The sequence below is a fragment of the Anguilla rostrata genome, chromosome 14 (genome assembly GCF_018555375.3).
Source record: "Anguilla rostrata isolate EN2019 chromosome 14, ASM1855537v3, whole genome shotgun sequence".
NCBI classification, from domain to species: domain Eukaryota; kingdom Metazoa; phylum Chordata; class Actinopteri; order Anguilliformes; family Anguillidae; genus Anguilla; species Anguilla rostrata.
In genome coordinates this window covers 2,815,918-2,840,980 of record NC_057946.1, presented here as the reverse complement: position 1 = coordinate 2,840,980, position 25,063 = coordinate 2,815,918, and the positions used below count along the sequence as shown (strand labels likewise).

Here is a 25,063-nt window from a genome sequence, read left to right as displayed (position 1 = left end):
GACCCGTTGCTCTTTTAAATATAGCGGCGTTGTTATGACTACCGGGATTCCATGGCGGTAAACACGGGACCTCAGGAGCCCCGCGGCGGCGGCGGCGGCGGCCGAGTTTCGCATCCGCGCGCGGGGCAGCGGGGTTTTTTTTTTACCGGTCCTGTAATTTCATGCGGGGGATCTGAGAGGTTCCATCTCGGCCGCTGTCCGCGCGTGGGAGCAGCGTAATTACAGCGTGTCCCGGGCCAGCGGTGCTCGCGCCCCCCAGGAGAGAACTCCGCGCGGGCGGGCGGGCGGCGCTGACGTTTTCCCGCTATATTTATAGCACGGCGGCGGTGTGCCGTGTTACACGAAGGAGGGAGGCTCTGGGGTCGAGGCCGAGCACGTTTCCGGGGGGGTCTGCGGAGGCGTGGCACCGCTAGGAGTCGCGTGGGTTCACCGACTCTACGGACCCCCCCCCCCAGGGGCTCTGTTTCTTAAAACTGAGAGCGTTACCTGCCATCTGAAGCCAGAAAATACACTTTTCATCCACCATTTTGAAATTTCTTTAACAGGGGGGCGTGCGGGCGGGCAAGTACAGCAGTGTGACAAACTGCAGTGGCTTTTATCTTTCGTCCTGGGGTGGGGGGGGTGGGTAAGTTTAGATAAGTCATGTCAAGAGTCTGTCCAGACCCACTGACCAAGCCTGTAGATAAGTATGTCTGGCTTATTGTTTATGTGGGATGAAGTGAAGGCTATACCCACAGCAATCAATACTGTTGGGTGGGTGGTATAAGGTACTTTAACCCTTTAAGGTGTAAGATCAGTAATATGTGATTAGAATGTTGTTAACGGAACATTCTGTTGCTGACGTAACAATCACTACTGACTATTGAATGTGATGCAGTTCTAGAACACTGACTTAGAGTTTTGAAAAAAACATTCCAAAAACCTACTCTTCAAAGGATTAATTGAATTCCTCTTGTAAACATTATATCTCATAGGCTTTATTATCCTCCTAAAATATGGCATAAAACGTTTTTTTTTGTTGACATAATACAACTGTCTTGGATGACGAAAACATGCTGCAGTGAAAACATTTTCAAAAATATTATTTATTTTTTGTCGAATGTCCTCTGTAGACATCAGACACCGGAGACTCCCAAAAATGAATTTCCTCCTCCTCGAAAGAGGTGTCAGGCATTGCAAATTCATAATGTCATGACCCCGAGCGCTAAAGGCTAAAGGCATTCCCAGCTGTAGCTGAAGGCCATCTCTGCTGACCCTCCCGCCGCCCCACCCGCCCCCAACACTACTCACAGCACGTTTTTTCTTTTTTTCTCTCTCTCTCTGTCTCCGGCACGCAGGCCAAGGTGGTTGGGGAGCAGGCTTGGTGGTTGGGGGGGGAGCAGGCTCTTCGGTGGGTGGGGGCGGTTTCGGTGGTGGTGGGGGGGGAGCAGGCTCTTCGGTGGTGGTTGGGGGGGGAGCAGGCTCTTCGGTGGTGGTTGGGGGGGGGGAGCAGGCTCTTCGGTGGTGGTTGGGGGGGGGGGGGAGCAGGCCCTTCGGTGGTGGTTGGGGGGGGGGGCAGGCTCTTCGGGTGGTGGTGGGGGGGGGGAGAGGCTTTCGGTGGTGGTTGGGGGGGGCAGGCTCTTCGGTGGTGGTTGGGGGGGGGGAGCAGGCTCTTCGGTGGTGGTTGGGGGGGGGAGCAGGCTCTTCGGTGGTGGTTGGGGGGGGGGGAGCAGGCTCTTGGTGGTGGTTGGGGGGGGCAGGCTCTTGGGGGTGGTTGGGGGGGGCAGGCTCTTCGGTGGTGGTTGGGGGGGAGCAGGCTCTTCGGTGGTGGTTGGGGAGGGAGCAGGCTCTTCGGTGGTGGTTGGGGGGGGAGCAGGTTTGGTGGGGGTGGGGGGGGGCAGGCTCTTCGGTGGTGGTTGGGGGGGGAGCAGGCTCTTCGGGTGGTGGGGGGGGAGCTCGTGGTGGTTGGGGGGGGAGCAGGCCTTCGTGGTGGTTGGGGGGGGGAGCAGGCCTTCGGTGGTGGTTGGGGGGGAGCAGGCTCTGGTGGTGTGGGGGCAGCTTGGTGGTGGTTGGGGGGGGGAGCAGGCCTTTGGGGTGGTGGGGGGAGGCTCTCGGTGGTGGTTGGGGGGGGGGCAGGCCTTGGGGTGGTTGGGGGGGGAGCAGCTCTTTGGTGGTGGTTGGGGGGGGGAGCAGGCTCTTCGGTGGTGGTTGGGGGGGGGAGCAGGCTTGTGGTGTTGGGGGGGGCAGGCCTTCGTGGTGGTTGGAGTTGTGGGTGGGGGGGCAGGCTCTTCGTGGTGGTTGGGGGGGGGCAGGCCTTGGTGTGGTTGGGGGGGGCAGGCTTTGTGGTGTTGGGGGGGCGGTCGGTGGGGTGGGGGGGAGCAGGCCTTCGGGTGGTGGTCAGTCGTGGCAGTCTCTGCCGCATTTGCGATGGTGGAATAAACTGATTTACGTGCGCGTTTTATTTTTTTTCCCAGAGATCCGGTCGTTGCCCACACGCTGTGATTGGTCTAACCCCGGGAGACCTCTTTGCCCGCGCGTTGCGGCGGTTCTACGGTTGGCTGACGGAATATTATTTTTCATAGCACACTCACATTAATCACCGTTCCATAATTGCTCCTCCTTCCTGACCGGCTTAACTGTTTATGATTATGCAAACTATTTTCCCACAGCAGTTTTGGTCCACTAATGCTGATAAATGTACTGGACAATTTACAGCCTTGCATTTTACAGGGTGGAAATTTAAACGCACACACAGTTACTGTGGGATTTTTTTTATTTTTTATTTTTTTATAAACTCCATTAAAGAGCAAATATGTATTCTTGCGAGGCGAGCCAATGCACTGACTTAAATAATTTATTTTCTTAACGGTTAGTTCCTTCGCTTGCACAACAGCTTATGAGAATTTATGTCACGGCTGCTTGCTCAAAGGGACCATTTGGTCTGTTTTGTTTAGACAATAGCCAGCATTTACCATTACATTATTTTTTTTTTTTTACATCACTGGTTCATAGACCCAAATGAGAAATTTAGCAGCTTTCAGGGACCCTGGATACTACACACATACTAGCACAGCCTAGTGGACTAGTGCCCATTCCGGGACCCGCCTCATACACTCCCAAAAACCTATTTTGGGTCCCGGCCCATAGATTAAGAAGCACTTGGTGTGCTGAATTCATTATCCTGCATTGATCACAGGGATATTTTGATAACGGAAGAGATTGCTCTCAGAGCCAGGCCTGTTGTGACAGGCGAGCGCTATGGAGAGGTGATGTGAGAGTTCTATCGTTTGAATTGAACAGCGCCAGTCCGATATAATACTGTCCTGAGAGCTGGTGAAGAAGAAGAAGAAAAAGAGGAGAGAAAAGGGGATGTGAAAAGAGGGAGGGAGAGAAACCAAAAAGGAGAGGAAGAGAGAGGTGGAGAAAATTAAAGGGAGATGGGGAGGGTGAGGGAAGGTTTTATGATGGAAAGAGGAGGGCAAGAGAGATATAATGGTGGACAGGAGAGAAGAGGAAGAGAAAGGAAAGAGTGAGAGAGAAAATGAAATGGAGAGGGAGAGTGAGAAAGGAATACGATAGAAAGAGGAGGAGAGAGTGAGCTATCGTTTGTTGTGGACAGAGAGAGAGAGAAAGAGGGAGAGAGAGAAAGCGAGGGAAGGACTGAAAGAAGGAGAAAAGGGAGAGTTTGTGCTGAGGTCTGGCCCTTTCTGTTAGTTGAGATTGGGCAGATGTCTGCTGCAGCGCTGGCCTCATAGCTGGGGAGATGGGGAGGGATTAGGGAGTGATAACAGGTCCTGTTGGCGGGACCCTCGAGGGAGGTGGGGCCCCGGGAGAGAGGCAGGCCCCACGTGCCGACAGGCCGCCTGGAAACCTACCTGCACACACAGTCATCACTCCCCTCCCATTGGTCCTCCGCACGCCCCATGTGATGTGCCTGGGCCAATCACTGATGCCTGTGTGTTCTGCATCTTTTTGTCTGTCTGTCAGCCTGCCAACCCCAGGGGATTCTGGGTAGAGTGATGCTGGGCCAACAGGACCTCATTCTCTGTAATCTTTCCACAAGCTTCAGGAATGGGCTCTTAATAACTATAATAATAGTAATTATTATTGATATTAATTGCATATTTTTCATATATGCAATTAATATCATGTGTGTATATTCTTAACTATATATATTATTCCTTCACAGACATCATTATCCAAAAAAAAAACTTTTTCCATATTCAGACAGCTATGAACTGAAGAACGTGTAGTTAGGGGACAGCGCTGTACTCCAAGAGTCAAACCTGCAGCTCTCTGTTACAGAGCCAGAAACACACACACACACACATACTCCCACACACACACACACACACACACACACACACACACACACACTCCACTGCACAGCCACCCCTTTTTCATCTGGCCTTCAGCTCTTTTTATCTTCGAGCATCTCCGTAAAAATCAATTGTCCTGGACTGACAGTACGATGCGACTTGACACCACTGGGTGCTTTCGCCAAAGGGGGGGGGGTGAGTTGTGCCCTTGTGATTTAGAGAGGGGTCTGGTGGCCCCACACACAGGAGTCTGAGTACAGACCAGCTGGTCTGCAGCACCAGGAAGTGCTCTTTTCTTTTTCTTTTTTTGTGTAGAATGGGTTCATTCCAATCGCTCATTATGTCCAACCTCGTCACTTCAAACCAACGCTCGACTGAGCCAGGAAGTTCCATTTGGCGAATACGTGTCGCCTCGATTCCTCCGTCCTCTTATCTCATCCTTTGAATCTCTTCCTCACGTCCTCCGTTGGGTGGAGCTAAGCAGCGAGAAAGAGACGCAAGGAGAGAAAATAAGTGATCGTAATGATCCCCGTGTGTGTGTGTGTGAGAGTGAGTGTGTGCGTGTGTGTGAGTGCGTGTGTGCGAGTGTGTGTGTGTGTGTGCATGTGTGCGTGTTTGTGTGTGAGTGCATGTGTGCTAGGGAGAGACTCCCAATATGTTTCCCTTAGAGCCCTTCCTGGCATTGCAGTACCAGAACAAGCCTGTTGGCGGTGCGCTAACCTGGTTCTGCTAAAAACCTGCTGTCACTGGCACTGTCAAGGCCGTGAATTCTTTGCCGTCGTACGTAATCCGCTCTCATAACTCTCTCGCTATTAAACGATGGATACTGACACTGCAGTCGACAGCATAGCCAAGGAAAGCACTGCTGAACACCTGATCCTCTGTCGTGCTGTTGGCAGGTTGCCATACCGACCTGGTGACAGACAGGTGTTTAACACCGTGCCTTGGAATGTTCGGAATTATCGCGTTCCTAGTTGTCCGTGGCCATTTTTGTTTGCCTGGAGTTATGTTTTTTTCTTAGCAGGCGGCCTTTTCCCAACGTGTTGATGCAGTGAAAGGCCCCTTTCATCCAGAAAATAAAATGAAAAGAGTTGAAATGTTTCTAAATGATAAAACCGCGCTTATCGAAATGTCTCGTCGTCCCGCTGGCCTGAGCCGTCACCTGCTCTGCTCTCCAGCACACCTGGACGAGAGGTACTCCTCTACCCCTGTAGTGGAGGTGAGAATGCCCCGCAGCCAATAAAAACCCAGAATCCCTTCCAGGTGCTGACTTCATGTTTATCTGCCCATGGAATGCGGCGAATTAATTCCAAGAATGAATTAGTCTTTAATTTACGTGGTTTTCCTTTCAATCCCTGATTCACACAAAATGGCTGAACAAGATGGCTGGGCCCTCTTTAACTTTTCCTGTAACTTTCTCCGGCACCGTCTCTGGGTAAAAGCATCTGGGAGTTCCCGTCATGTCTTTGTTTTTTACCCTTGTTTTAAGCACATTTATGGACTTTGAGAAGTTTTGCCTGAGTGATGTCATTTTTTCTTGAACGTGTGAACTTTATTTATAAAAGCACCTTCCATACATGAAAATGCAGCTTAGACTGCTGCACAATATACTGAAGCACTGAAGAACTACAATAATAAAAGGCAAAAGTAAATAAAATGGAAAAACGATAATCAAAATAATGGAAACATATGCTGTACTGGCACTAGTGCACCCAACTGAGGAAAACTCCTGAGCATCGGTGCTGTAACAGAGGGCTCTTTCCATAAAAACCAGCGTCTTGCATACACGCCTGCAACCTACAGCAAACTCCAAAAAACTGACACCTTTAGAACTATTTACAAGCCTCAACCACAGCTGAAAATGATTAAATTGTGATGGCAGGTGGAAGTTGGGGTCTTCAGTATTAGTCACATGGTTCCTGCAGGTAAAACCCCTTTTTTGACAGTAATGGTTGTGCAGGCACCGTGTGGAGTAGAAACCGTTTGGGGAGTACTACCCCGGGTTACGTAAATGTCACCCGTGATGGGTGTCCCAGAGTTTCTGTTCATGACACGGCATAACCGGGGGTTTCCATATTCCCAGTAATTCCAAAATTCGACATTTTTTTATTTCCAAATTAGCCTCATTTTTTGTATTTTTACTGCCTTGGCACTCAGCCCTGTATTAAACGGCTCTCTGGAGGAGCGGGGGTAGGGGAGGGTGGGGTGGGTACGGGGTGTTAACAAGCACCTACATTGGGACAGGCCAAGGCGGTCTCCCCCCTCCCCCCCCCCATTCTGGGGCCCCGGCCTCCGTCTGAGGGGGATCGGGGGTTAGGGGCGGGGGGCAGTGTGTTTGGGGTTCAGCAGGCGGGGAGGCACAGACTACTCTGTTTGCCTTCCCCCCCAAACCGCCCCCCCCCCCCCCCCCCGGGTTACGAGCGTGCGGGGCGTCCCCCTTGGCCCCGCGGCCGGCGGCGGCGGATGTTTAAAATGGAGGCCGGGTCGCTGAAAGGGGGCGATTGAGAGGGCCCGGGGGCGACCGGGCCGGCGGGGGCCAGAGTAACTGGATCAGCGGCCCGGCCCGAGCCCCTCCACACTGGCCCTTTTGTTGGGCCCAAACCCTCCCGCCCGTCAACTAGCTCCCCGCACAGACTGCCATGCCCCCTTTTTTTGGGGGGGGGAGGGAAGGAGGGATTGTTGCAGAGATAATATCTAAGTGCGGTGTTCAGAAAAGAAAAGAAACATATGCGTCTTCAAGGTGGGGTCCTAACATAGTTGCGTTGAGCTTGATTAATGGGGAACAACCGCTGGAAGAAGGCAGCGGCCTTTGAGCTGCATGTTTTCGATGTAAAGATAGCACCTCAGAGTGCTGCAGTGAAACTGGGAGGTGGAATGTGACGGGACGCTCAGTTATGAAACGTCATGAGGGTTTTTTTTTGGTTTTTTTTTTTTTGGTTCAGCATGATTACACGTTAGGTTCTTTGTTCGGTCCCTTTCAAGTTTCTTACATCTTTATAATCAACCGGAGCTCGGAATAAAATGCCAATTTGTGGAGTGAATGTCGTAAAAAGTCATAGGACTTACGTGTTTGCAAACGTCGGTTAGAAGGCCATGCGGTTGAAGCAATTGCGCTGGTTCGTGTTTTAAAAAAAAATTTTTAGCAGTGGCAAATTGAACCTAATTAAGGAAGATGTTGTGGTGCATTTTTGTTAACATTGAACCCAATTATCACATTTTTTTGCCCTTCATGTTTAGGATGGAGGTTCAGGGTGTTACTTTAACTGCTGGCCACTAAGCAGAGAGGCTCATTTGTCTTTCCCGCCCACCCAGGGAAGCCGAAATCCGTTAAATCTGCGCCCGGCCTCATCTCAGCTCCTCTTTGAGCATTTCTGGCTCGACCGCAACAGTTTGCCCGGCAAACGCGAATGTCTGTGACTGAGTGATGAAGTTACACCTGGTCGGCCGAGTTATGAAGTTACGCCATTGGTCGGCCCGATCACGTGTGTTAGGTCCAGCCATATACTAGGTTTTAACCTGGTCTTGTTCGGCGTCTGCAACACCAGACGCAAAAAAACTGGTAAGCTCCTTCTTATACCTTCGGACTGCTAGCAAGAGGCCTCGCTGAGGATCCCTTTCCCCTGTATCTGCCTCGGATGATAATTGCTGGATGCGGTATCCTTTTCCCATTCAATTAACTTTGCGTCTGCTAATCACGCAAGGAATTCTCTGGCACCTCGTTCCTGTTCTTCACTGTCGCGCAGTATCCCACCTGTACGATTGGGCTCGTCGGGCTGAAAGGAGACCGAGCTCCGTACACACTGTTAAACAAACCTCCCCCCACCGCCGTGGTATATTATATATTGCGGGATTCTGGACTGAATTGTCGTCCAATTTGCTGATAAGAGGAAATGGAGAAAAGCTGTGCCTCTGGACCAGTGGTTCGTGGCTGAAATATCAGTCGTCTGTCTTTTTTTTTTTTTTTTTTTTTTTAAAGAATTGTAGTAGGTTATCCAGTTCTCAAGCGCCAAAGAACAATTCAAGTACCAAGCATTTCTGCTGTGATTAGCGTTGCGATATCGAAATGGTCAACGCTATTAATGAACAGGATCGGACCTTTCTGTGACCCCTGGTCCCTCCCTTTGAAACCCACTCAAAAATGTCAAAAAAAAAAAAATATATTGTGATTGACGTAATTAAACCGAGGGTCAATTTCATTAAAGCGTTGCTGTGTGTTTGTTGGGCTTTGTAATGCAATAAGGAGGCTTTTATTAGGCTAATGGGCCGTAATCACCCTGGGACTGCATCTGAGGTGGTTTGCGCTCGACATTGGCAGAGAAATACTCGGTTACCCAAAAAAGCTGTGGAATTGCTGTTTGGACGATGATGTGAGCAGGTTCCTGTTCCCAAGTATGAGTTAACAGCTTGGGTTCAACCGTGTGTGTGTGAGCCATACCACCCTCTTAGAAAAGCCATCCCATGGGAGCCCAGGCGGGAAGTATTAGAGGTGTAACCGTCTCACGATAAATTCGCGAAGGCTGCGGTAACCAGCGGCGATGGTGTTTTTAGGCGCGCATGATGAATTTTTAGCGAATTAAATATACGCGTCATTTAGTTTTAAATAGCGGGGGGGTTTTTTCTTAGCTCCGCCCCCTCCATCAGGGGGGCGTGTCCTGTGTCAGGTCTGGGAACGGTTTATTAGATGGAGGGGACGGGGGTGGGGGTGGGGTGAAGAGCGTCTCCATGGCAACGCTCTCATTCTTGCGCTGATTGGCCGCTCGGCGCTGTGAGGCGGGTTCCGCTGTAATTACACGGGTGACCTCAGCCAGTCCGGCTGGCAGCGGAACACAGAACAGGGTTCGCTTACAGATGGGACTCCGAGGCGTATTAAATGAGGAATTGTATCGCCTCCTAAAATGTCGTGGGGTGGGGGGGTGGGGGGGGGCGGGAGTACATTACGTATTTCCGACCGCAGTGTCGATATTTTCGAGTGTCCTTCGCGTTTGTTTTCAAAGAATTGAAACTGCGCGTGGCTTCTGCAACTGAAAAATCACTTTAGGTTTGAGGAAACTGATCTATGCTTGGAAGTTAACTGTTATTGCTCTTTTTTTAATTGTTTTTGAACGAAATACCTTGCTATTCTGTTTTATAAAGAGGAAGACACAATTTCTCACCTGGCACATCTGTAATATTTTCGTATGTGCTCTTTAATGAGGAGAGGAAGTAATTTTGGTGTTAAGTAAGTATGTAATTAGGCTGTGATTACATCTGGTATGCCTCTCGAACCTCAGCTGAGCATCCGTTTAACGGTGTAATTATCCGTGGATGTGTGTTAAAGCTCAAGCTTTAAGCTGCATTTTAATCCAGGTCTTCATACAGACCCGCAGATTTAGCCCCTGGGCTTCACTTTTGAAAGTCAAACAAAATGGCTGCGTTTTGGCCTACTCCTGCAGAACTTCTTTTCAGTCATTTTTTTTTTTTTTTTGAATCAAAGCCCAATAGTCTTCTTTTTTTCTGGTCCAATTTGTCAGCACTACAGTACTTTCGTGATAGAGATCTTGTCCAACCCAGGAAAACGATGTCTTCTTCTTTTCTTTTCTCTTTTTCTTTTTCTTTTAGCAAAGTACTGAAGAAACTATTACTGTGTTTGTGTAGCACCCTGTAAGGATGAATTACCTTTTGTTAGTTCAGGTCTTCATGTGCTGTTGGCAAGAGCTGTTTCTCAGAGAACGTCTGATCCCCGCAGACTCCTCCTGCAGTTTATCCCCAGAGCAGCTGCAGCATATTAAGTCTTCATTTCGAATCGACCTCATCCAGTTTTCTTCTTCTTCTTCTTCTTGTGTTCTGGACGTCTCTCTTCCCTCCGCGCGCGGCATCTAGCGACCTGCCAGCTGCTGAGTTTCTATGGTTAACCGCCGATCTCGGTCAGCAAAATAACTTAATCCGCAATCAGGCGAATAACGTTCGGAAAATGGCGCTCTACCCCGGATGAACTGAGAATGGAGGGGGTTCCGTCCAGCGAAGAAATGCTTCAGAAGTTGTTTTCCATTTAGAATCAAATGGAATTTGCTGTGAGTATTAAGGAACAGTGAAACAATATGCGCGGGGCACGAGTTCAGTCGAAAACTCCAACCCCCCACCCGCTATTCACTAATAGCAAACCTGGGCTGACCTTAACAGGCAATAGTTTTTTTTTCGGTGGGCTTTGCAGTATCGCTTATGGGATGTGGCGTCCATCGCCAAGCATTAGATGGAACATTCGTAGAGCCTCTGCCAAATCTAATTTGGCTTATTTTGACTGAAGGAACCTAATTTTCTTCCTGAAACAAAAGGTGGATTGCTCCATGCTGTGTGTAATGCAACTGACCTCCTTGTGCCGGTGCACGCTACGTGAAATGATATTCGAAGCTAAACTTTGGAAAAATATGCGTCACAGACACAATATTCAATTGTTGCGTGGGTCAATAGAAGCTCTGAAAGTTTGAGACCGCCTTTTAAGGCATTACAGCGAATCAAGAGGTTGCTGGGTTTGGTTTAGGCGCCTTGCTTGTGGAGTGTGGACGAGCCCCACAGTCCGGAATCAAATCTGGGCCCAGCCAGTGCTGACTGTAGCCAGTAGCTCCAGAGGTGGCGATGCGGAATTGGCGGATTGCATCGCCCAGGGTTTGGGGGGTCAGGGGTCAGTTAGGGGTCCACGTTTCATCTCTTTTCTAGTGACCCCCCCCCCGGTTGGTCTTCCTCCTACTCCACTCTGTGTGAGCTCGGCTGTAGTCTGCGGTGTGAGAAGAAGCAGCTGGCGACACCGCGTGTTTCAGAGCACAACCGTGCGTGTCGTCTACACTCTTTCCAAATTGACTTTGGGGGGGGGTTCGAGCATGAACAGCAGGAACAGCAGCTGCTGCTGCAGATGTTCGGACATTCCGAATGAGGGTGGGAGTTGGACATGTGCGGCCCCGCGCTGGGCGGCGAATTTATCTCACGTCAAATCAATTTTAATTTGTATATTTTTTTCGAATGAAGCGTAAGCCTGTATGGCAGCCGTTGTCATGGCGACGAGGTTTCGGCGCTCAAGTCTCTGCTCTGTCTCCCCTCTCCCCAGCGGACGTGGACCTCCCCCAGCCCGGAGAGATGGAGGGCCTGGCGGAAGCACAGAGGCTGCCCACGTCCCAAGGTAACTCCGCCCTCCTCCTCCGCCGCCGCCGTCGTCGCCGCGGCAACCAGGCCTGAGGCCCGCCCCTCGTGGGTGTTTCTGAGTGATGGATACGCTCTCTTATGGGCCCCTGAAGGATGACAAGTTTGTGTTGCATCTGGGGCCTGCGGCTCCCGCTGGGGGGGCTGGGGGTGGGGTGGGGTCGGTGAGGTTTCAGCTTGAGGTTCCAGGGCCATGGGAGGAAACCACCCCCCCCCCCCCCTCCAGCATGCTGTGCCCTCCCATCGTCCGGCCCTCCCCGTACAGAAAGTCCCGGATCTGTAGCTGCCCTTTCAGTGCAGGATGGATTAGGTTACGTCCTCCTTACAGGAGAGCCTGCAATTAAAGGCTGCGAAGGGGAGAAGGGCCCACTCAACTTGACCTTCCCCCCCCCTTTGGGTTGCAACCTGCCTCCCCCCGGCCCCCCCCTCCCAACTTCACTTGGCTTCAGAGATTGGCGACCAAGGAAGCAATAATGACAGAATGAAACATTTGTTCTGGTTTTTATTTTAAATTTCAACCCCCGCCTCCCCCCTCCTCCCTCCACCTTCCACCTTCAGTTTGTAACCCAGCTTGTGTGGTGGAGCCCCTGCGCGCCCCCCTCCCCAGTTCCCCAAACCGCCAAGTTGGATTGAAACCGTGACGACGACTGGGGCGGCAAACCACACACAGAGCTCCGTATTAGCCTAATTAATGACCCCGCGAACGTTTACGGCATTCTGGGTAATTACACGGGACGTCAAACTGTATATAAACGCTCAGCTCGAAGATCCCGAAGTAGCTCCGGAGTGTGATTTACTTTATTTTATTCATTTATTTTTTTTAACTTTATTATTTTTTTCCGTTATGGTGTGTGGCGTGTTTTCGCGCTTGCATGTACGCGGTGCGCATTAATCACGCCGTAATTTCGGGAGGACCCGCCACTTGGCCTTGGCAGGCGCGCCTCGCACCCTGGAGGGAGGGAGCGGAACGCCGCGCGGAGGGAACTGTTTGTGTTGGCCGCCGAGCGCTCGGGGGGCCCAGAGTGAGCAGCAGCGGCTTTTTTACTGAGAACCGCGGAGGCCTGCAGACACCGGCGTTCCAGCGCCGCTCGCTTAATACTAACGAGCGCTCCGTGTGAAAGGAGAAACAAATTTCCCCCTGCTCTCCTGTGGGGTCGCCGAGCCTGGACCCGGGTGGGATCTTTTAGGAGCAGACCCCCCCTGTCCATAGTGGTCTGCACGTCCCAAATCTTTATTTTTTATTTTTTTTAAATGTTACTTTTCGCAGTCCAAACGTTTACTTCATATTACTCGTAAGACAACGTATGAGTACAATATATGTGTGCAGTCTCTGGGTGTCTAGTCTTATCCAGAAATGGGCTGATGTGGGTTTTTGTTTCATACCCGCCCTATGACACCTTCAGTTATTCTTTAAAAAAAAAATTAAATAAACAGAAAGATTCCCAATTTTTTTTCTCCCCCAGCTTGTAACGGCCGTGCTGTAACTGACACCCTGCGGTAGCCCGTCCCGCTGTGTCAACATCGCCTGTCAATCACGGCAGGGTGCGCACCTGTGTGCCAGAACGTGGCGTGGCTCCAGGAGAGAGGAGAGATCTCCCCTCTTTACCGAAGAGGCGCTCTCTCTCTCTCTCTCTCTCTCTCTCTCTCTCCCTCTCTCTCTCATCCTCACCCTATTCCGCTCTCCCTCTCAAATCCTCCTGGGCTGACTCCTGCACAGTATGGCCTTTTTTCCCATTCAGTGCTCTCTGTCCGGTGGGGGGTGCCGTGGGCGTGTGGCCCATGAGTGGTTTTGGCGGGGGGCGCGAGGGGGTTGGGAGGGGGCGATGTGGCATTTGCCGCAGACACATAAATAACAATACCGTGCGATTAAAGTGTCTTGCGAACTTGAATTCCGTGGCCTCTGGGATGGCTCTGGCCCTAAACGACTGCATGGGTCAGCAGCTGGCTCTGGATGAACCTACGAACGAGAGAGAGAGAGAAGAGAGAGAGAGAGAGAGAGAGAGTTTCTAGCGCTGCAGTAAGACCTGGAGGTCTTCCAAAAAAGCAGACTGGGCAAACAGACTGTCGTTCAAACTCAACAGGATGGTTTAGAGGTCCCTGCTCCCACCTAGCACTTAAGTGCTTTTGAATGCCGAACGGCTGTTCCGTTGACGGCGATGAGGTGGCACGCACAGCGTCCCTATGTTTGTGGCTCGTGTCCTCAGGCTGATCAGTTTAGGTACATTACATTAAATCACATTACGTTACATTGCTGGCATTTAGCAGACACGCTCATCCAGAGCGACTTTCGCAACTTTTGCATCCGTTTATACAGCTGGATATATACTGAAGCGATACAGGTGAAGTACCCAGGAATCGAACCTGTGACCTTTAGGTTACAAGACCAGTTCCTAACCCATTGTACTACACTGCCGCCTGCAGTACTTTGATCTAGGTACTAGATACCTGGATCAATGCAAAAAAATAAATAAATAAATAAATACGTAAACACGCACGCAGTGAATGATGTCGTGAAGATGCCTGCTCTCCTGTTAGCCATGCCAAGTTTTGCAGTGTGCTGCTAGCTTGCTGCTTCTGGCATTTTGGGTCTGGCCTGTGGAAGCGAAAGGAATGACGTCTGCCCCAGACGGGTGGAACGGGGGACTGGAAATCGCTCCAGACTCTCCTGGGCCCACGTTCGTTATGCAGAGGATTTTTTTTTTTGGCGCGTGATTACCGGGGAAACAGACGAGGAGCAAACGACGAGGTGACGGCGGTGAGAAGTTCTCCCTCAGCTCAGAGGTGATGATGACCGCTCGGTGCTGAAGATTAGGGGCTTAACGCTCCGTGTAGGATCAGAAATGCGTAAGTAGGGTGTTCTTTCACCGAGCGTTCTAATGCTGATGTCACAATCGCCGCCGGTGACTGTGAAAGCAGTGGAGTTCTAGAACCCTGGCTTCCAGAAGAAAGGGAGGGAACGTTAATGCCGTGTACGTTCCGAGGCGGGTTTGGTATGTTCCTCTGGGATGTCTGGGGAGTCACAGCAAAAGATAGAAGTCTCCCCCAGAATCCGGCACCACAGCCCCTCAAATCTGGCCTTCTCAACCCTGGATCTTTGGTGTTGAGATGACAGTAAGCTGGATTCTTTCAGATGGGACGGTGAAGGGGTACTTTCTGAGGGAAAATGTGCCAACTTAGAGGGAGTTCCCCCCACCCGTAATGTGGTGAATTGTGGTTGGCAGCTTGTTCGATGTAGCACACACACACACACACTAAAATGTGGAGCCCTGTTTTTCTCCCAGTGTCATGGCTAACGTCCCTCACAGGGATATAACGCAGGCGTGTGTGAAGGCCGTGTTTTCCTTTGCCAACGTATTGTTTTGGTTAGCCCGAATGGAAAATCCGAAACGCCGCACGTGGTTTGACCTGAGGCACGTCGGTACGATTTGGGATGGCTTGTCGTGATGCATTATTTAATTATATCTTGTCATGGTTCGGCTTCCTTCACAGGTCAACCTTTTTGGGAAATGCGCTGAAGGATTTTTTACTTTTGGGTTTGACTGCACAAAATGAAAATCACATGGCTGGTGTCAGAGATTGATTTCTGCTCTGGTTGAGTCGTCGTAGTGAACATTATTTCTATTGTTTGGCTTTGCTGGATCCTAGAGTGACTGAGATTATTATTATTATTGCATTTATGTAGAACAGGGGTCCTCAAGTTTTATCCAGAATGGGCCAGTTTGGTTCTATGTTTTTGTTTCAACCGAGCAGTTACAACACCTGATTCTACTAATCAAGGCCCTTTAGCGAGAGACTCTAGTGTTTGATTAGTAGAATCAGCTGTTGACTGCTTGGTTGAAAGAACAGCCTGCACCCACACCGGCCCATTCTGTACAAGGTTTTGAGGACCCCGTAATGTAGGCTTGCACCTTTCATCTTGGCATCTCGAAACACTTTGTAGTTCAGGAGATGTGGGGGGGTGAGGCTTGTTGCTTACCTAACCCTGACCCCCCCTCCTGGTGCAGCTATGCATTTTAGCCTCCCCTCAGTCTTTACCAAATTATCAAACCATCATCAGACATCAGCCAAGCCATCGCAACTACAGTTCCAGTTCGCTTTAGCATTTCGTTTTTTTCTTCAGTTGAGCAGTGCATTCTGTTCAAGCATTTACAAAAATCTGTGCAACGTTACATGCTTTGGCGTTCAAATATTTTCTAACATTTCAAATATTGCCTTAAAGTCTCTGCAGTTCATCATGTATATTAGTTCCCCCCCCCCGCTCCGCCACGCCCCCCCTCCCCCCCCCCCCCCCCCCCAAGTATTTATGTCTCAGTTTAGTTTTCGGTTAGCCTCGGCTCAGGGCACGTAGCGTACCGCCGGCTCCAGACGGGGCCTGCTGCTGCTGCCGCTGCCTTTGTGTCTCGCTAACGGGAAAGCGCTGCACGCCGTCTGAGAGCGACGCCAACGGCGCCGCCGCTCCCGCGGTTCCCCCCCCCCCCCCCCCGCCGAGGAGACTGCGCTCGCGCTTCTTATTGTTCCGCCAGGCGAGCCCGCTAGCGCCAACCGCGGAAAAACTCTTCGAAACGGCCGTCCGTGCGCTGGATTTCCGCTCTCTTTCTCTCTCTCTTTCTTTCTTTCTCACTCTCTCTTTCTCTCTCTCTTTCTCTCTCTCTCTGGGGAACTGAATCGTCCTCTCCTCAACTCTCTTTTCTCTCTCTCTCTCTCCTTTTTCTGGGGAACTGAATCTCTCTCTCTCTCTCTCTTTCTCCTCTCTCTCTGGGGAACTGAATCTCTCTCTCCCTGTCTCTGGGGAACTGAATCTCTCTCTCCTCTTTCTCTCTCTCTCTGGGGAACTGAATCGCTCTCTCACTCTCTCTTTCTCTGGCGTCTTTCATCTCTTCTTCTGGGACTGAATGTTCCTCTCTTTCTCCTTTTGGGAACTGAATCGCTCTCTCACTCTCTCTTCTCTCTTCTGTCTGGGAACTGAATCTCCTCTCTTTCTGGTCTTGGAACTGAATCTCTCTCTCTCTCGGAACTGAATCTCCTCTCTCTATCTCTCTTTCTGCTTGGGAACTGAATCTCTCTCTGTCTGGGACGAATCTCTTGGTGAGTGAATCTCTCTCTATCACTCCCTCTCTCCGATGATTTGGGGAGGGGGGGGGTGGAGGTGGTTGGGGGGGGGGGGGGTAATATTGATATTTAATACGGCCTCAGCCTGCTCCTGCAGCAGTTTGGCTGTCGGCCATTATTGATGAATACTCTCCGGGCTTCGCGAAATCAGGCACGGTTTCAAGCCTTCAGTCTGCATCGTCTGGAAATATGGCTCTTTCCTCAGCCCCCGGGGTGGTTTCGAAGAACAAATAAATTAATGTTCCTCTGCGTGTCGTCTTCATTCATGTAATGCGTTTCTCATCTCGCTTTCTCGAGGGGGGGGGGGCGGTAGGGGCGGGGGGGGGGGGGGGTGCAGTGGAAAGGCTGAAACGAGTGTTAACGGAAAGAAGATTAAAATAAGTGTTGACCAATATATTACCTCAGACCGCAACTGTCATAAACACGCATGTCCCTCGTTTATCTCTTCCCTTGCTTTGTTCTGCAGTCGGTTGTTCTCGGCTGGACTCTGGTTGACATCCCTGCTGAAAGTTCCAGTTTCAACCGGTCTAAACTGATCAGGCTGGTTTAAGCCGTTTTAAGTTTTTAAGTTTTAGCTTAAGTTTTAGATGGTCGACCAGCCGTTCACCAGCTGACTAGCCTATAGTCAGCATAACCAGCTTTGACCAGCTAAAACCAGCTTGGAGTCCCAGCTAGTCTTAGCTGGAATTTTTAGCAGGGATGAGAAAGGGAAAATATTTCATATATATTTATATGTATTCAAGTAATTTTGGAAGTCCCTCGTCTCATGTCATGAATTCTGGATTTGCTGATCGCACTAGAGACTGCTGTCTCCTGAAAAACAAGAAAGAAAACAAAAAAACAACGGACGTTTTGTTGTTTCTGTGAGCCAGCTGCCTTTGCTTCAAACATGGCCGCTTTTCAGATGCGGAGGGAGGGATATATCTTATTAGAGAATGACATCATCTCTTAGCATTCTGCTTATGATTGCCCCCCCCCCACCCCCACCCCCACCCCCCACGTTTGTTTCCATTGCATGTCATAAAGCTGTGCTCAAGCCAGTCAGCAAGCGCATTTCTGACGGATTAGGTTGTGGAAACCATTATTTATTTATTTATTTATTTTTTTTAGATGAGGCATTTGTTGTCGGCCTGGTAATTGGTAATTGCATCGTTTGAGGTGAGTCGTTTTTATGACGTGAGCGATTTAAGTTGTGAGTAGGTTGATCAATGTGGGATTTGTGCCTGAAAAAAAAAAAATCCTACTTTTATGCTGGTCTGAGATCAGTGATGGGAGTGTCTTCCACACGACTAGGAGATTGCTCCCACTGGCTGCCCTGCACATCAGATTGGTGCCATGGTAACATTCAATCATCTGTCGATCAACCAGTAATTTAGAAATATAAAAAATTTGCAAGCCACCATAGAAGTTGTAATAAAAGTTGTGAAGGCCTTGACAGTGAAAGTGTAGGCAAGGCTCAGCTTGTTTCTGCCCCCATTGTCACAGTTTTATTATCAATGGTAGATATCGCAGACTTCCATTGATAGTAAAACTGTGTCGATGTGATGTCTAAGCATTTTCAATGCAAAGCGCTCAGAGTTGTGCTTGGACGGAGTGCCATAGCGTATCGTAACGTTGAATGAAATGGCAAAGACAGCGGCTACTTCATCTGCTTCTCAGTGTGATGGCGCGCCGCCTGAGGGAAATAAGGATATTGCCAGACAATTGCTGCACTTCAGGTTTAAAGGCAGAGGCCGAAGGGCAAAGGGCAAAGGTCAAAGTTCAGCTGCACAAGCCAATCGCAGGAAGGTCACGTTGGTTGCTTCAGGCCATCTCCACGGCTCACGGATTGGCACGGACCTGTGGATCTTCTCACGTCTGTGCGCTACCTTGTGCGTGATGCGGGATTAAGGGAATTTATCTGTGCATTAACTAATGGTTTTACAAACCTCTTCAGTTACTTTTGAACTCCAGGCCAGCAATCTGTGATTTGGGTATTCCACGCAGGGCAGAGCCTCCCAATCATCTTCTTACCTCCTTCAAAGGAAGTTTTTTTTTTTTTTTTTTTTTTTTTAATCTTTCAGCCAGGAACCTCATTAAATAAGAAGTGGGGGGGGGGGGATACCACAGCGATTCAATTATCGTCAATTTGGCGGTTTCAGGGGCATGCTAATTTTGCGTGCTTGTTCTGGTTAAAGCAATGCGTTTCCCATTTCAATTATGGTTTGGCTGCTTTGCTTAAAGGACGTGGTTCTCTTTTTTTTGAGGTTTTTGATGTTATTTCAGTTTTAATGTATGTTTTCTGATTGGCCCAGAAGGTTTTTTTTTTTTATGTGCGATGATGGGTATTTTACATACTTGCAGAAGTTTCTGACAAACAGCCAACTTTCCATTGGCTGGTATAGAGGGATTCTGGGGTTTGTAGTCTCAAGCAAGAACATACAGTACATTTCAAGTCGTTTCAAAGCGGCTTGTACAGTGATGTCTTGTTTCCAAGAAGGTGTACAAACTGATTAATTTTCCTTTCGTTTTTTTTCACAATTATGAACATAAATGTCAGATTTTTTTTACGTCTTTCCTTGAATGCTGCTGCCTCTGGTTACATGTGTCAGGTTCCATGGGAAACTGTTCCAAACGAATGTGAGATTAAGCACAATTTCTCTAGGAATAATCGGGTAATGGAGACGTGTGCAGCGACATCATGCCTCCAGAGCCTGTACGAGCTGCTTTGGCGTTTCTTGGAAGCGTATTTTCTTGCTTTAGACCGCAAAAGCGCCTCGCAGCAATTTTTTAAAAAGCTGGCAGGTCAACCGTGACTCCTGTGAGCGTCTGAAATACCCTTCGCCGCGCATTAAAACCCTGTCTCCGGGCCAACCGAGAACATGCGCTGAAAGCTACAGCCAAAATAATAATCAAATAAACCCCCTGAAAGTGAGCTATCCTTTTTGACATCGACCCCTCTTTGGTGAAATGCGAGTCCCTGAGCTGGGAGTCATAAGACTGCATGTCATTATCAGATCCATAGATGCCTTGCCCTAAATGGTTTGCTCGGTGCGTTTTGTTGGCCCTTGGCATACAAACATTAAATTTTATTTAGCACCTTTAAGGAGAACTGTAGACGAGCGATGTGACAGCTCATCGTTCTCCTCAGTCACTCTGCGGAATACTCTTGAGTATGTCGCCATGCCAACAGTCTTTTTGCTTTTGTCGATGATGTCACAGTCGGTCATCATACGTGTCACCGCAGCGACGGAGGTGCCAACATGAGGAACATTTAAAGGAAGTCCTGAAAAATAGTGTACACACACACACACACACACACACACAATGTTATGCTTGGACAGTGTTTTGTGGGGCCTTCTGTTTTGTGTGTGTGTGTGTGTGTGTGTGTGTACTTGGTCCACCCAGCTTTCCTCTTTCCCTTATGGGTTTATCTTGTAACACTCTTGGATTTTACCAGAAAACCGAACATTAATCACAAGTTCACGTCATCAGGAGAGGGCCGCTAATGCGTTTCCAGGAAAGAGACATTTTTTTGTTTTAGACGATGCAGGAATGTTTTAAGATGTTATGTTGACTGGCTTCTGCTTTGTTGTTCCTTACTGGGGGGAGGGGCAGGGGAGGGTGTGGAATAGGGGCATGGTGGAGAAGGATGGATGGGGTGGGGAGGGGGGTCTGGAGTTGGCATTGAGTGGCTGATGTGTCCTCCTAAGAACCAACAGTTCATTTTTGTTTTGACATCTCTAGTCTTAATCTCAAGAACCATATGTTCTGCTGTGCTGAAACCCACACTACAGGGGACATTCACTACAAATCAAATGAATAATATTCTTGGAAAAAAAATTCTTGGATTTTTTTTTTACTGCAGTATTTTTTTGTCATCCGAGACACCTGTGTTATTATGTACTTACTTTCCTTTCTGCTCAGGAGGATGTAGGGAAGGGTGGGCAGCATGGGGAGAGGGGGCTGGCGTAGGGAGGTTGGGGGGGGGGGTTTGGAGGGGGTGGCTCGGTGCCAGTGGAGTGCGCCCGTAGGTGCGGGCGAGAGCTCGGTCACGCTGCACCTCAGCTCGGAGGAGCGTGTGTCAGCCTGCCCTCAGAAACAAAATAAAGGCTCCCCCCCCCCCCTTTGACGCACCCACCCCCCCACCCCACCCCAACTCGACCCGCACCTCCCTGGTCCTCCCAGATCACTATCGACCATCGCTCTGGGCTGAAGTGATGCGTTTCCTGTTGTCGTCCCTCCGATAAGGACAGCTCTCCCTGGGAACAGTTGTTTCTACCCCAGTGACTGAGAACAGTATTACTTTCCACGCTAGCTAGGGTACGGCACGCTGCAATCTGTGCTGGCGGATTTCTGCCGCTATGACTGAGAACAGTGTAGCTTTCCGTGCTAGGCTACGCTACGCTACACAATGCGGCGGGATTCGCCGTCTGTGACTGAGAACAGTGTAGCTTTCCGCGCTAGGCTACGCTACGCTACACAATGCGGCGGGATTCGCCGTCTGTGACTGAGAACAGTGTAGCTTTCCGCGCTAGGCTAGGCTACGCGGCGCAGCGGGATTCGCCGTCTGGTGGTTGTTCACGGGCTGTGCAGAGACATGATCTGCGTCTGCGTCCCCGGGGGTTCTGCTCGGTAACGAGAGCATCTGTCAATGTGTCCAGACACGCATTAAAAATGTGTGTTTCTATCGCGCACGGCAAAATCAGCTCATTTGCATTATATCATTTTCCGTGTAATGCCTCTTTTTTTTCTTCTTCTGCAAATATCATCTTCTAAGAATTGTTGGCGTACTTGAGGAACAAAAACGTCACCGTACACTGTAACGTCAATGTGGGGTGCAGTGTAGTATAGTGGGTAAGGAGCTGGTCTTGTAACCTACAGGTCACAGGTTCGATTCCCAGGTAGAACACTGCCATAATACCCTTGAGTAAGGTACTTAACTTGCATTGCTTCAGTATATATCCAGCTATATGAATTGGATATGATGTAAATGCTATGTAAAAAGTTGTGTAAGTCACTCTGGATTAAGAGTTTCTGCTGAATGTACAGGTGACCTTAAGATTAGGTTGCTCAGTTTTGGATTTACACCTGGTGCTTTTGTAGTTTTGTTATTGCTTAGTATTTTCTTCCCGCCCACAGCTGTACCTGTGTGTGCGATTACCTCACAGACTGTGTACGGGGATTGTTGGTACCTTACGGTGAAATTAGGCCTCATTTTCAGACGTCTGTCAAAACATTGCAGACAGCCACACGAGAAGCCGCACAGGTTGTCCGGGGCAACGTTCCGTTGACAGAAGTGAGTCACGTGACTAGCGGAAGGGAGGCACGGATTGGAGGAAAAAATACTGTGTTCAAGGCTCTAAATGTCCTTCTTGAACCTATGGTGACTGAATTCATGAGTAAATACATTTTCTGTGACCCTTCTCTCATTATAATGCCAGATTAATTTATCTGAATATGAGCTGCAGTTTTTTTTTGTTTTTTTTTTGCTGCCTGCACCAGAACAACTACACTGTATCTGGTCCAGTGCAAGTGTCGTGTATAATTTGACTTATCTTTCATACCTGTTCTCGTGACCAACCGTTTTCTTGACTCACAACTTGGAAACCCACAGTTTTAAGGGTTTAATTTGTGTTTGAAAAGCCCGGCTCCGTGTTTTAGGGGATTTGTGTTTGAAACCCGGGCTCTGTGTCACACCTCCACTCGTCAGTTTGTGACAGTTTGGCCGTGAAGGGTCACATGACTCCTCTTTGTGTGACGTGTCACCCCTGACCCCTGTCCCTTTGTAGTCGGTGTGAAATGGGGGTTAGGCGGGGGTGGGCGGGGTAGGAGTGTTGGGCTTCCTCACCTCTCTGGCTTATTGCCTTCGTGGCCGGTCACACACCTCTGCGGACGATTTGGGCAGAGGGGGGGATGGGGGGGTGTTAACAGCACCCCGAAATCACACGAGCTGAAGATCAGACACAAAACGCCAGATCCTCAATCCGCGAACTAAAGGTCTCTCCCAGTAGATCGTTTTTTGATTTTTGATTTTTGCTGCCGTTTGCTCCTTGTCTTTGTTACTGTGTCAGAGTCTCGTGGTGCCGGAGGGTTCTGGGACGACCCCGCTGGCTTGTCTGTGAGATGTGCGCATGTGTTCCTGTGTCAGTAGGGCTGAAATTAGCAGGTGACTGGACTGAATGGCCAGGCCGTTGTGCAGGATGTAGATTTTGGGTGCCCCATCGCGGGGAATCGCACGCAGGATGTCACAGCTTACCATAATGGAATCCGAATGAATTATTTTCTGATGTAACCCAGTAAGAATGGACTGCTCGTGTGGCTAGCTTGTTAGCTAAGGTCTCGTGAGTTATTTAAAGTATGTGTGGAAATAAAAGTACTGAATTTCATTACGCTCGTTATTTTAAGTCCCCCCTCCCCCAACCATCATAAGAGGATGTGGTTTAATGGATAGAATTGTTTTCTTTTTCCTCTCCTTTTTTTGTGTGTAATTGAGAAAAGGCCCCACGTTTTTAACAGGCCGTGTATTTTAAAGAGGGTCGAGCCCTCGGGTTTCGACACCGCAGAACGCTCCTCTTGGCGGGTGGGACAGATCGCTGAGTTACGGGAGCCGCTCGTCCCGTTTGCGAAACTCGAGCGCTTTCTCTCTCTCCGGCTGCCGAGAGGCGTTTGTCTCGGCGAGTAAGCCGCTCGGTCCAGACATCACCGCTCGCTCTGTCCAGAGTTCAGCGGTTCGGGGCGGGATTTGAGCCAATGAAACACAAGGTCACCGGGGGGCCGCGGTCCGAGCCGCTGACCAGTCCGGCCCTGTTTATGTTCCCTTCTCGGCACAAAGAGGCATCTGGATTTCAGAGCGCCGTGTCACCCTACCCCCCTGTCTCAGTGTGAACAGGAAGTGGATTCGTTCCTCTGACTCAGGACAAAAAGGCCGTTTCCACGTCAACAACGTCTGGGGTGGTTGGGTGGGGGAGGGTGAGAGGGTCATTAAACGCTTGCCATTCGTGTTTCGGCTCGGCGACCTCTGACCCCTGACCTCTGACCTCTGACCCCTTATGCAGGTTACTACCTGGAGTTTGTGGGGCCGGTGAACAACATGGCGGTGGTGCAGGGCCAGATGGCCACGCTGCATTGCCAAGCTCGCCATTCGTGTTCCGACTCGGCGACCTCTGACCTCTGACCTCTGACCCCTTATGCAGGTTACTACCTGGAGTTTGTGGAGCCGGTGAACAACATGACGGTGGTGCAGGGCCAGACGGCCACGCTGCACTGCAAGGTGATGGGGAACCCGCGGCCCACGGTGCGCTGGCTGAAGAACGACGCCCCCGTGGTGCAGGAGCACGGGCGCATCTCCATCCGCAAGACGGAGGCCGGCTCCAAGCTGCGCATCCAGGACCTGGACACCACCGACACCGGCTACTACCAGTGCGTGGCCTCCAACTCCGTCAAGGTCATCACCGCCACCGGCGTGCTCTACGTCCGGCTCGGTAAGGGACTGCGGGCGCTCTCTCTCTCTCTCTCTCTGTCTGTCTCTCTCTCTCTCTCTATCTCCCTCTCTCTCTTTCGCTGTCTCTCTCTCTCTCTCTCTCTCTCTTTCTGTTTCTCTCTCTCTCTCTCTCTTTTTCTGTCTCTCTCTCTTCTGTGCTCTCTGTCTCTCTTTCTCCCTCTCTCTCCCCTCTGTGTTGTCTCTACCTCTCTCTTTCTCTCCTCCTCCCTCTTACTCTCTCTCGATCTGTCTCTCCCTTCCTCTCCTCTGTGCTTGCTCTCTCTCCCCCTCCCCCTCTTTCCCTCTCTCCCCTCTTTGCTCCCTCTCTCTCACTTTTACTTTCTCATCTATGCTCCCTTTCTTCCTCATTCTGTGTTCCCTCCCTCTCTCTCTCTCTCTCTCGTGGTCTACTTTTCTCCATTCTTGTTCTTTCTTCTCCTCTTTCACCATTCAGTAAAGAATAAAAATGCAAGAAGTGAGAAAAGTATAAATATAATTTAAATTTTTTCATCAAATGTGCCTCACCTTTCTGTCACATGAACTGAACTGAATATGGAACATTGTCTGTGTAAAGAGATTAAATCAAATTTACATCAGTAGAGAACAAGAAATAGTGAGTTATCTTTATGACAAGATTTGTCACTATTGTGTATTAAGTGTGATTCTGCCTCTCAGGACTTTAGAATCGTGTTCCCCCGCACACAGAAGGTTATTGTGTCTCCTCCCACACGACGACAGGAAACAAGGGTCTTATTGAAATGTAAACCATTAGCCGTGTCATAACCAGGTTTCTCACCTGATGCTGACATACCCCCCCCCCCCCAGGGGATCTGCAGAAGAATCCACACATTCATCAAGGCGCGTGACCCAGCTGTTTTCATACGACCGGTCTTTATTCCGTTATAGCGCTTATTATATTTTCTTTCCTGCCTGGCTATTTAGCAGTTATTATTTAGGAAAGGTCCGTGCCTGAGGAGTCCCAGGACAGAACCGTTTCAGTGGTTATTATTTGGGAAAGGTCCGT

At 49.8% G+C, this 25,063-nt stretch overlaps 1 protein-coding gene across 2 annotated transcripts in view; it reads left to right on the top strand.

Moving 5' to 3' along the window:
• The window catches only part of ror2 (receptor tyrosine kinase-like orphan receptor 2), a 100,825-nt gene that overhangs the window by 52,456 nt on the left and 23,306 nt on the right, over positions 1 to 25,063 (top strand). For both annotated transcript variants that reach the window (XM_064308020.1, XM_064308021.1), the window contains 2 exons: positions 11,377 to 11,448; positions 23,753 to 24,040. In XM_064308020.1, coding sequence (XP_064164090.1) covers positions 11,377 to 11,448; positions 23,753 to 24,040 — 360 coding nt within the window. The remainder of the gene's footprint in view (positions 1 to 11,376; positions 11,449 to 23,752; positions 24,041 to 25,063) is intronic.